This window comes from Pelecanus crispus, chromosome 3 (genome assembly GCF_030463565.1).
Source record: "Pelecanus crispus isolate bPelCri1 chromosome 3, bPelCri1.pri, whole genome shotgun sequence".
Lineage (NCBI taxonomy): Eukaryota > Metazoa > Chordata > Aves > Pelecaniformes > Pelecanidae > Pelecanus > Pelecanus crispus.
In genome coordinates this window covers 63,463,635-63,476,981 of record NC_134645.1, presented here as the reverse complement: position 1 = coordinate 63,476,981, position 13,347 = coordinate 63,463,635, and the positions used below count along the sequence as shown (strand labels likewise).

Here is a 13,347-nt window from a genome sequence, read left to right as displayed (position 1 = left end):
GAGAAACTTTTAATGTGAATGATACGAAGCAAAATGCAGCTGCACAGCACTGTATCAATGTCTGTCATCAAGATAAAGGGTTGGACAAAAACTTTTTCAGAGAAAAGATCTTCCCCTCCTATGTCATCCTAGATTTAAATTTCAAGGAAAATATGGGTTTTAAAGCAGGAGGAATGAAGAAGCGTCATTTTCATTACATCTAGGCAACACCACACACACACACACATTTCCACAGAGGCACAAACTTTAAGGCTGACTGATATGCAAATAGAAAGCAGCAACATGTGAACCTTGTGATTTTCGCAGTAATTGCTAAAGGCATTTTGTAGTAGAGAACTTCAAAAGAATTGAGAAATCCTTTGTGTACCATCAATAATTATTACATGCTTGTCATAACCGTAATCTGTGGGACAGAGCCTTAAATTTGATCAGAGATCACATAGAGTATCCCTGACTGACTGGTATTTTCATGATTTGAGAGTGTGGCTCAGTCCTCACACGGTCTGGCAGTAATGAGACAGTTCAAACTGCTTGCAAAATAAATGCAATTGAAAAGGCACTGACACAAGTTAGGTACCTGCCACATCTACTATATAACAGCCTGAGAAAGGCATCAGTAGAAGTGACCCTGATTTCCCCAAAGGCTGAAACCCAGTATGGGCAGAACTATCTACCTGAGCGTTCCCGTGGGATGCAAACCACATCCTTCTGTTCACCTTGCATCAACTAAAGCTTACCTATAAATACAGTATAGGAACAAACAAGTATGTGACTTAGCACACAAATGTTTATTTACTGGATAGAGCTTAATACCAGAAGAGAAGTCTAATATCCCAGCTATCATAATCCAATACAGCTCGCCCAGATAGCCCTACCATGAAATCTAGTATTGCAGCTATTATAACCCAACACACCACACTCAGATAGGCCTCTGTTCATCCAAATAGCCTCAAATGAAACCACTTCTCTCCTCAGGTTACCACTGCATGCAGAGAACAGCAGAGATGCAGACAGCACCAGTGCAAGAACCTTTGCAATCTTAAACATATTCCCAAGGAGCAGGTTTTTCAGAAGCTTTCAAATGCTGGGTGGGGCCTCTGGCAACGCAGCACTGTGGAACTGGGGAAGAGTAGAAAGTCAGAAGTCGAAAGGCATTGCCTCACTGCATGATTTCACCACCGTTTCCCAACAGGCAACCATAGTTCAGCCATCTTCTAAACTTCTGAATGTCTGATTCTCTTATATTCTGTTTATGTATTTTTATGTAAACAATATGTGAGTGGGTGCATGTTTAAATACACGCGCACACACATGATACCTACAAGTGTTGTACTGTTTGTAAATCACGACATTTCTACTCCTACATTTGTACATTTAGTCTCCCCACACACCTCACATGTTTTAATCTTAATATTTTCAATCTCATCAAAGACTGCTTGTACCATACTGGTTTCTCTTTGCTTACTGATTCACCAGACATGCCTTGCCTGCCTTTTCTACGGAATGGTCAGTCCCCCAGTACTCTTCAAGCCTAGTATCCAACAATACTTCTTTTACAGTGAAGGGCTAAGATTTAAGATGAGGTTCAGGGAAAATTACTCTGTCATTACAGGCTTGGAGAAATAAAAGATCACTCAAATGTCAGATCTGACCTGACCTTTAAATGTACTGCTCCAATAATATTTTTCAATAGCTACGCTTCTCACTCTTTCCCTTGAAGGACAAGGGATATGAATCAATTACTGCAGTAAGTCAGTTAGGAGCTCACCACAGCTTTCCTTCCAAACTCTGCTGAGAAAACACGATTGAACTCCAATGCCCAATGCAAAAGTATTGCTCCTCATAATGCATCCACTTATTTGCATTGTTTTAGCAAAAAAAGGAAGGAAAAAAGTTGTTGATACCCATATTGCACCTATTAGAAAATAAACAAGCAGATCCTAGCACAGAAGAATTTTATTTTCTGTGTTTGCACACTTGTTTTTTTTCTGCTAGGAACAAGAAAATGCAGCTACAAATATAACGTCTAATGATAATTTCTAATCTCAATTTGCATATAAAAATCCCATCAGGTTTTGAAAAATCCCAGCACAAACTGTAAATACCTGAATGAATTCCAGGGTTTAAATACAAACATGTAGGAAAAAAAATCCTGGAAAAAACCCTTGAACTTCTACACATAGATAGGATTCAGCTCTATGACAATTATATATTAGAAATAACTGGCTAAAGGACAAAAAAAAGAGATGTTTTATCTCTTTATCTCTCTTCAAGAGAAATATTGACAAAAAACACATCTCAAAAAGTGGCCAACAAAGAGCTCTTTTGCCATTTTCTTCAGAGTGAGCTTGAAAGTCAGCTATATCTACTCAAGGCTCTATTCCCAGCTGGGATGTTGACTCCCCTTAGAAAAGCATGCAGGAATGGATATTCTTGCTCAAGCTCTGTGGTTGCTTCTTATAAGTCACTCATCTGTCTCTCTTACAGGAGAGAACATAATTTAGGTACCTTTCATCACTTGTATACAGTTCAGTCAATGAAAACACTGTTCAAGCTGATTCTCGCTGCCTGCCTTGAGCTCAGAAATCCTGAGCCATGGGGCCTGCCTGCTGCTTGCGCTCATCCCTTGTCTGCTGGCACTGGGAGTCCCACTGGTAATGCAATACAAAAGGTATTCCAGGGCAGAAAGCCCAGTAACAAGTGGGATTTTTCTCAGGAGAAAGAACCCAACTGCAAAATAGAATCTAGTGAATGGTATGTGTAAGACAGACTCTGACGTACGTTGCCTGCTTTCTCTCACTTTAAGACTGCTGATGTGGAGACATGCATTTTTCCCTCTGCTTTTTTCAGAGAGAAGCTGGAAGGTGCAATGGCTGCAGTGCTCACCCAGCTCTTGTGAATTGTGTGCACATCTCTACTGCCACAGCATTCATGGATGGCTGCTGCATAACTTCTTCATTCTTCTGTTCCACATATTTACAGTGGGAATAACATTAACTAGTAAGAATTGATGGTGATAAAAGCAATAAAGACTACGATGTGGTAAGAAATTACCCTGCTGTGGCTTTAGATGATTCTTCATGCAGCAAACTCTTATTTGATTTGCAGATGATCCTTACACCCTGTTTCTACAGTAATTTTTTTTTTTTTAGATTTCAATACAACAATGAGATTTCGTTTTAGCAGAATGAGTCTTTGCTTAGACAAGTGTCTCCATTTTCCAGTCCTGATCATGACCCATTTCTGCAGCAGTCAGAGATGATCTTATGGCCTATATGGAAAACATCAAGGTCCTTACTGATATACCAAAGAACGTTTCACCAGCTAGTTCTAAACTGTTGCTCTTGTTTCTCTTTCTGTAAGAAAATAAACTCTTCTTGAAGCTTTGTTGTCATCCAATAACAACTAAATAGGATTAATTTCAGGCGATACACATGAAAGGTAACATTAATTCAGAAGCAACAAACCCGAACACTCTATGTGAAATAAATGAAGACAAAGTAAGCAAGGTCAGCTCAGCTGGGTAACATAAAAGTCAGCCTCTTCTCTCAAAGCCTTTTGATCTGAATTTAACCTAAAATGGCAGCCTCCTTCTCAGGCCTTAGTAAAATAGCTTCTACACAACTACCAGGTTTCTGCAGGACCACATAATCTTAAATCTATCCATTCAGATGTCAGGACTGGCAGTAGAGAAGCAGCCCGTGAAATGCTGTGAAGGCTGCTGCTGACAGCAGCAGGTTTAGAGCAAGTGGGTCGTCTTCTCAAAGAGTCCTGGAAATCTCTCCCACAAAGATTTAGCCTTTGGTACACCACTTTGAATTAGGGTTTAAAAATACTACACTGATAAAAATGTGATCACAGCTTTTCTGCACCTAATCTTGTGGCCTATACAGCTGATTCTGGAACATACAGGGCTCAGTTCACTCTTATCCTTCTTCTTCATTGCACTTGAGGTTTAATCTGTTCTTACACCAGTTACACAGTAGTATAAAATCGTAAGATAATGTAAATTTACTCTAGGATTATAGGTGTATAAAAGAGATCAGCATCATGATTTCAAAATCCATGTTCTTGTTCCCCTGGTCCTCTCTGGGACATATAGGAAAGAAAATTATAAAAAGCAAGGAAGGAACCAAAATATAAGCCACAACATCAGACGGAATAATTTCACAGGTTTGGTAAAGTTGGCAGGTAATTTTGAAGTGATCCTGCAGGAGACTCCTCTGTTTAAAGTTCAGATGGGAAGATATGAAGCAGAAGATCATCCACTCAGAAGAGAGCCTTATGACAGCAGGTATGGTTAACTGATATAATAAAGACCTGTCTGCACATCAGATGAGGAATTCTGAAATGACAGAACTGGGTTGCAGCACTTCCGGGAAACAATTTTAGCAAGACTGTAAAACAGTCTTGAATGAGTTGATTATTCTCATCCCTGCTTGATGCCAGGGAAGTGCTATGAGGATTTAACAAAGAACATAAGAAATTAACGTTTTTCCAATAAAAAATTATGAGCACCAGGGCAGCCTGCTGTTGTAATCACAAGACCATGAAAAAACTGCCAGCTAAAAGAACTGGACACATTTTTGGTTCATCATGTCAGTGTTTGTGTACACAAGGGCAAGCATAGCAAGAGCTAAGTTTTATAGAAATTGACAGTATATTTTTGAATAGTTATCAGCTGATCAACAGCCTTTCAGATATGCTGTTTATTTATAAAACAAGTAAGATACACTCTTCATTTATAAAATCAAGTCCTTGGTCACAGGATGGACCTGGTTTTTCTATAATTGTTTCTAATACGATAAAGGTCTGGTGTGACTTTCTGAAGTCCCTTCTGAAATTTGTTCATCATTCTTTCAAGGTTCAAAACAGTTTGATTCTGTGTAGCAGAAGTTCAACATTTGCCCAACCCTTACCAATGCTTTTTCAGTTCTTTCCACTATATTCTGCAAATATATTCTTGCAGCATGTCAGGGTGGCAGGCTGAAGCCCCAGAGCAGGAAACAAGAGATACTTTTACACTACGCTAACTCTACCACTCTGTTTATGAGTGTTATTTTTCATGCAAAGCTACTGCGTTCATTAGGATACTTCTAAACAAGTGTGATTTCCCTGTCTAGGGTTTTATAGTCAGCAAACTAGGTTTATGAACCATAAAATCCTACACGGAAGGTGAGAGCTTAAGTGAGTTAATCAAATGAGATGGAGGATGCCAAAACCATACTAAAGCTGGAGGAGAAGGTGGCACCTTGAAGGGATCCATGTCAACAGTCATCATCAAGATGAGTAACCTGCAGTACCCAAATCTGTTCTACCTTGGGGTTTGCAGTGACTTTATGTTAGGTAACATTCCAGCCAAGTTGCGTATAAATCCTACATCAGTTTTAGACTGAGTTTTGTTATAAATGATAAAATCTCTTGTTTCCTGAATATCCTACCAAAGACAGGACAGACAAAGAGCAGAAACAAAAACAGATCAGTATATTTTACTGATAAAATTTTCAGATGTCTGCTTTATCAAAGAATTGGGAGAGAGGACCACATGGAAAATCAGTTTTGCACCTGTAACCCTCTATTTTCTATGTTCGTTGTTGCTTTACCTTTTTTGACCTTTATATTCAGAACAACGCCCATTTAGAATAAATGTGCTTTTCCAGTCACACATTTGCTTGCTTCACAAGAAACAGTTTTAGCAGAAGAGTTCGAAATGAGGAAATTCTTTTCTTTTCTTCAATAACCAGTGATGAATTGTATAAAATCCCATTACAAGGCTGACTGTCATGGTACAGAAAACAAATTCATTTACTCTGATGAATCTGTCATCAGACAAATTACTGGGACCACTGACTCACTCTGTCATCTTTACATATACATCTTTGGAGCAGAGACACAGAATAACAAAAGTTACTAGCAATTTTTTTTGCAACAGGGTTTTTTTAATCTGGTTTTGTTAGTAAACCAAATACTTAGCAATGTTCTAGCATACCTGTCACTTAGCTGGTAATACTGTTAGACCAGCATTCAAATACATAGAAGCATTAAGTCCACATGAGCAGATACAGGTGTCCTTCTGAAAGACCCCCTCACTTCCTCCTGCAGCTGAGTAAACGGGAATTTAAATGCACTAAATAAAGAGAATAAACACTAACTAATGAAAGAAGAGGAGTGGCTCTAATTTTAGGCAGGTTTAAGCACACAGTTTTTTAATAAATATAAATACATCAGTTTGAATGTTATTTTTACCCTGGTTTCCTACGGAAATTAGACTCCATGATTGCGTTATTAATTGGTGGTTGCCACCCCCCCATCCTTCACTTCCAACCTGGCTTACAACTTCTGAAGCTGTTGGCTTTTCATCTGAAGTTGACAAAGGGGGAAGAAATCTCCATGATGTTAAAATGCTGCAATTTCAGTGAAAATTAGCAGCTGGAAAGAGCAGAGAGCCTCATGTTAATATTGTCACTATGAGAAATACGTCAGTATGAACTTGGCAGTTACCTGTTCTGTATGACCTGTCAGTTGTCCTATGTACTCATATAATGGCAGAATAATTAGCCCTCATGTCAGCCACAATACGCGCTTTCTCCCAGCTGATTAAGTAGAGGAGAAAGAAGAGCTGAAAAGGTGAAAAAAAGTTGGTGGGATATAGGGAGAACTAGAGGAAATGAAGGCGTTTGAGGCGATTTGGAACAAAGTTAGGGACAGAGCAGTAAGAGATGATCTGGCACACACGCACACCTTAAGGCAACCTGACCCCATCAGTTCCACTGCTCAAACCACAGCCTGATTTCACGACTCGACACCAGAGTGTTACACTGGTTCAACATCTAACATGGACATACGGTATTCTGGTACTGAAGTAACAGGGGTTGGTTTTTACCTGGTCTGGGAATAAGCAACATGGGTATAAATACGTTTTCTCCAGAATCGATCCAAAGAGGAAAGGGCTGTGCTACTTAGCTGGAAGGGCTATGTTTAAGACAATGAAGCTGTATGTATGGGTAAGTCCTTTAGATACCTAAATCAGCATTAGACATCACTGTACATATTTAGGTTGGCTTTAGAGAACATTATTTTATACATTACAAAACTAAAGAATTCTATCTAAATTAGACTGCTAACGTTAATAAGCACAGGTTAATGCTAAATATAAGCAAACACAAAAGCTTAGCAGCTGGTTTACTACATCATCCTTTTGTATCCATCCCAGATCAGGGTACTGAAAAAGAAATGATAATAAACGGTATCATCATTAAACATAACTAACTAAATATATCTGTAGCATTTTCCTTCACTTTTAGATTTCAAAGCTATTATAAATCAAGTAATTTTCATTAGTATAGTCAGAAATCAGAACAGAGTCATCCCTATTCTGCAGAAAATGAAATAAACTGTAGAGTGACATTCAGCTGGGTTCTGAAATATCAGTGAACACCTATGAAGCATGTTCTGCTCCTAAGCAGCACACAGACCACGTGTTGACATTTACTTGTCAAGTAACACGACCGAGGCTACAGTGAAAGTCTCTACAGAAGGTGGAAACAGAAACAAGACTTTCTGATTCATCCTTCTTCATCTGATGGCGTAAAAAGTAAAATATTGCATCAGATCCACTGATTGTACATGAGAAAATTACAGCAATAACAAAGAGAGAATAATCTTGTTATGACATTGGACTTGGAATATTTTTGTCCAGTTCTTGGCTCTACTACAATGTCAAGCAAGTTATCCAGTTTTTTTCTCCTCAGTCGCTTAGCCGTAAAACAAGAGAATTTCCTTTTTCTATCTTGTCTGTTCGTAGCCCAATGGTTTTGGGAAACAGACTGTTTCTCATTATATATTTGCACAATACCTAGAATAGTCATTCTTCGAAACAGATGCACTCTTGGATGTCTACCTTAATGCAAACAGTAATTTTTTTATAGTGCATTTTTATCTATATCATATTTTAGAACGTGTTCAGGACGTTTTGTAAACCTTTTCACACTGCAGGTCTATACCAAAGAACTGATGTGGGAAAAGCATGTCAGCAAAGCACTGAGAACTGACTTAAAAAATACCTCCTACCTGCACAGGTGTCTCCAGAGTGTAAATATGTTCCCCACGCACATTGTAGAACTTGACAAGTGCGCTTTTCAACAGGGAACCATTGCCGAGGTCAACTAGCTGGCTTTGCTTCTCCATGCCTGCTACTGCAAGTAGGTCCCCTTGTGTACACCACTGTACCACCACATCTGAAATTGCAAAGACAGTTTGCAATAATCACTGATTAGAATCAGTAGGAACAGCATTTCCAGATGCTACAACATGACTTGAACAGCTAAATCATGCTCTCAAAGGTTACTTAAGTACTTAGAAACCTAAATCCTTTCATCGAAATAGTAGCAAATCTGCTGCATATGCACTTCTGAGAATGACTCTCTCTTTCTGTTTTGTAAATTGCAAAAAAAGTGTAAAACCAATCATTTTTCTTTCTCTGTGGTAAGTCTTGAATGTAACCAGTGGTTGCTCCCTAAGTACAAGAATTTATTAGAGATGGTAAAACTGATGTGGAAGATCCTACCCACATCTTTGGGGTAAATAACTGGAATTAAGTTAATATGCAGATAAATAACATCACTGACAAGGAAAGCAGTAAAGAGTATTTGTCTGGAATGGCCTACAGGGCAAAATGGCAGCATATTTGGCAATGCCTCATGTTCTCACCGGCTGTGAATATAACTTTTAGTACCACTCAAACTAGAGTTATATTTTAGTTTAACACCAAACTAGAAAGATTTTTGGATTTTTGTCCATAAATACAGATGGCCTCCATGTCATATGTTTTCTTTTGACACATGACTTGTGAAAATCTACTCATGTCTAGCAGGAGATTGCCAGAAGCACACAGGAATTGCTTAGTCTCTCATATACATGGATATGAATATACATATGAGTTACTTCTCCTACAGGCACCTCATGATGAGGAACACCCACAGCTTAATTTGGGGATGCTAATTTCAAATCCTTATACCCTCCAGCTCTTTGTCACACTTCAGCAAGAGCACTAAACCAGTATTTTGTGTTTCTGCTTGTGATTCGGAGGCAGATTTGCATGTGCAAGGAATACTGAGCCAGTCTTTAAACCTTTTTACTCTTATATGGGAGGTGAAAGGCAGCTATTTTGTGCTGAGACAAAGTGAAGGTAAAGACAAAACTTTTGTGCTCTGGGATGCTCAATCTGCCAAGAACCTTTTGAAGACATTTGTGGGCGAGAAGCTGTCTTCAAATGAAGAAGCAGGAGAGAAATGAGAGTTGGCAGGAGGGATCTCAAAATTGTTTCAAGTTGTCAACTTGTCATTTTCAGGGACTTTCATGTGCAGTTTAAAATGGTTTTGTATTATTTCAACCTTCTGATATTTCTCATGGGAATTATGCTTCTGTACATATCAGAGGCAAGATGCATGTTCCCCAAGATAATTTTTATAATACAATTTTTATAATAATAATACAACCCTCAGGTGTTGGTATTGGGACCAGCGCTGTTTAACATCTTTGTTGGCAACATGGATGCTGGGATTGAGCGCACCCTTAGCAAGTTTGCTGACAACACCAAGCTGTGTGGTGCAGTCGACATGCTGGAGGGAAGGGATGCTGTCCAGAGGTACCTTGACAGGCCTGACAGGTGGGCCTGTGCAAACCTCATGAAGTTCAACAAGGCCAAGTGCAAGGTCCTGCATGTGGGTTGGGGCAATCCCAAGCACAAATACAGGCTGGGCAGAGAATGGATTGAAAGCAGCCCTGCGGAGAAGGACTTGGGGGCGTTGGTTGATGAGAAGCTAAACATGACCTGGCAATGTGTGCTTGCAGCCCAGAAAGCCAACCATATCCTGGACTGCATCAGAAGAAGCGTGGCCAGCAGGTCAAGGGAGGTGATTCTGCCCCTCTGCTCTGCTCTGGTAAGACCCCACCTGGAGTACTGCATCCAGCACCGGGGCCCCCAACATACGAAGGACATGGACCTGTTGGATTGAGTCCAGAGGAGGGCCACAAAGATGATCAGAGGGGTGGAGCACCTCTCCTATGAGGCCAGGCTGAGAGAGTTGGGGTTGTTTAGCCTGGAGAAGAGAAGTCTCTGGGGAGACCTTATAGCAGCCTTCCAGTATCTGAAGAGGCCTACAAGAAAGCTGGAGAGGGACTTTTTACAAGGGCATGTAGCGATAGGACAAAGGGTAATGTCTTTAAACTGACAGAGGGTAGATTTATATTAGATATAAAGAAGAAATTCTTCACTGTGAGGGTGATGAAGCACTGGAACAGGTTGCCCAGAGAAGCTGTGGATGCCTCATCCCTAAAAGTGTTCAAGGCCAGGCTGGATGGGGCTTTGAGCAACCTGGTCTAGTGGAAGGTGTCCCTGCCCATGGCAAGGGAGTTGGAACTAGATGATCCCTTCCAACCCAAACCATTCTACGATTCTGTGATTTTTTCCACAGCTAGGCACTGTATGCCTCTTTTTTCCTCTTAGTCCTCAGCCCTCTAAGTAATTTGCAATGGGATTTATTAATCTTTCTCAGAGAGTATAATGATAGGCAGGTTAGAAACCAATGAGACAAGCTGATCAACTCCACTTTTGGTAACTGGATTAACTACACAAGTACCAAAGTGAAAAAAACAGTCTCCTTTGAATACATGTCCTCAGGTAAAACTTTCAGCCGATCCCCATACCAAGAGGAAGAGGAGTGATTACCGTGTCCAGCAGTTTTTTCTCTCTCTCTCTCTCTCTCTCTAAACACCTAGAATTAGGCTGCTGCAAAGGCAGCAAAGGGATGGACGTGGGCTGCAGCATCCTCCTGGGACAGAGTGGCTCTACAGCACGCTTGCACTGCCAACGGGGTCTTCAATGATTATTGAACCTTGGTGTAAAATAGCTCAACTGATAACTAGGTCTCAGCGCAAGCACAGAGATTAGAAATCAGATGAAGGTTTCATCTATACTAACGGTCTGCAAGTTAATCAGTGGATCAGAGCCATCCCTCAAAACTACTTGCCAGCCACTACAGGCATGTATATCAGCAAACCTTGAATAGATAGCACTCTAAATGTGCAACAGCTCTGCAGGTAATACTTGTAGCTAATTAGTACAACTAGTAGATGCAGTTCAGCAGCTCTGCAGGTTGCAGTGTACTGAGAATCACTGAGTTAAAAAGCATAAAAAAAGGATACAACTGAACAGTTCAGGACTTCCACTAGAACTGATAAAATTTCCAGGAGTGTTCAAGCTGGATGAAAAGAAGAACTTGTGTTTGGGTAAACAAATTCTCATCCAACAGCAAATATTTTTCTGCATCAATTTAATACAAATACTCCCAGTAAAATGACAGCTATGCAAAGCTACTAGAACAGGAAAAATATATTGGTAATGCTTGAAATAGTTTTATAGTTGCCTGCTTTAAAAATACATTGAGTAGCCTACAGCAGCCCATAAAGACCAGGCCATCCGCTGCAGAGACCACAAAGCAATACTTACAGATTTTAAACAGAAACACATGAATTAAGACTCACACACAGTACTGAAGACCATCCACTCTCAGCAGAATACAAAGTGGCTGGAGAAGATGGAGACCATGAGCTGGGCGGTTTCATACATTCTTGCATGTGATAAACACCAGTAAAATTACAATCACTTGAGAAAAATCTTGGTAAGAAGATACAGAAAATGTGTACATCTATATAAAACTATATGTAAAATACTTTCCACTGTACAATGCTTCAAAACAACAGTGATATCCCAATCACCTTTCTCTCACACACGCTCCCAATCCAGCAAGATGTTGCACATTCTTTGTCTACTGATGAAAAAGATGGAGCCCAGTTCACAATTCATAAGAACATTTCTACTCTAGCTTGCACATAAATATTTTGCTAGAGAAGGGTGACGTAATTAAAGGATCTTTCTTCCATTAGTGAAAGTCAATGGGGAAAGAGAAACAGGACAGACATCCTCAGCAAGACAGAGCTCTGCACGTCTAAACAGAGAATAAGACAGGGTTTGTTCCTCCTACTGTTTCCAGCTGAAAGCTAGACTAGATGACAACTCAAGACTGCTCCCTACCCTCGTTACTATAATACTGTAGAGATTCTAGGCAGACTCGGTAGTGGATATTACAAGAGCTTCTCTAAATTGGCTCCGGTTTCCTGGACTTTAGGCATCCTTTCAGCTGAAGAAGTTTTCTGGACCATAGGGTTGCCTCATGATGCTACATTTTGCCAGCCATGTGCTTCTTGTGTTGGCACAGATGGACACAGGAGTGGAAAAGAAACCTCAAAGGTGATTTTTTTACCTCCTAAGGCTAGTGGATCCTACATAGTGGATCACCCCAAAACTACTGGGCTGGTGTTAGGGCAACTTTTCACCACAAATATCCTGCTGTTACAAACCAGCTAAAAGTCTGCTCCAACGGCTTAATTTTTTTTTTTTTTTAAATCTAATATAAAGCTGATTTACCGGTGGAGATGAAAAAGAATCAAATGGAACCTATATGTAAGTATGTGCTTATGTGCCATAGTGAATTAGAACGTCTCTGCAGGCAAAGCACCGTAACTTGTACTGAGAGTGCCGGCAAAGTAAGGCACTTTTTTGATAGGTAAGAACAGTAAAAACTTCAATGTGAATTAAAGATTTTACATGGAATAGTGATAGTACAAACATCTGCGCTCATCACTTAGCAAGATGTATAGTAATTAATTAGTGGAATTTTCCTTCTCTCAGAATAACTTGCCTCTTGATAATTAATAATTCTAGCAAGTTTTCCAAATCTGTGGGAGTCAAAGCAGCATTGCAATTCATACCTGGTTACCAAAAGCATGGGAGGAGACCTTGTGAATTAAACATACAAAGGAAGTGTTACGTAGCAGAGGCATTCACACAAAGAAGCATAAACATATTAGCACATTCAGCTGAAAAATAGCAAACACATCAATTGCTCTACAAAACTGCCATAAAACCACGATCTCAAAAATGTAACCATTTTTTCAAACACAGGAACTGTATCAGCCAAGTGCTGCTCTTCCACCAGCAGGTGTCACCGCTGGAAATGGCAATAACGGTGGCCGGGTGCTCCTGGGTTAGGAGAGACAATGGCAAAAACATAACCTACACTACAACCTAAATATACAAGAAAAACAGAGCATAGGAAGGGGGTGAAATGGCTTCCTTTTGTACCTTTCAACCCTGAGCGGATGATAGTAGGAGACAAGTCGTCATAGTTGTTCATTAAACTGATGTCTCCCGATGTGAAGCTGACAGTAAGTAGTGGCTTGGTGTTCTGCACCGGGACTGGATACGCAGCTGGTCCATCTGCAAAA

General features: G+C 40.0%; 1 protein-coding gene across 2 annotated transcripts in view; it reads right to left on the bottom strand.

Moving 5' to 3' along the window:
- Window positions 1–13,347, bottom strand: part of TULP4 (TUB like protein 4) — a 124,022-nt gene that overhangs the window by 20,305 nt on the left and 90,370 nt on the right. For both annotated transcript variants that reach the window (XM_075707395.1, XM_075707397.1), the window contains exons 5-6: window positions 13,205–13,339; window positions 8,071–8,237 (exon numbers count right to left, since the gene is read on the bottom strand). In XM_075707395.1, the coding sequence (XP_075563510.1) occupies window positions 8,071–8,237; window positions 13,205–13,339 (302 nt within the window). The remainder of the gene's footprint in view (window positions 1–8,070; window positions 8,238–13,204; window positions 13,340–13,347) is intronic.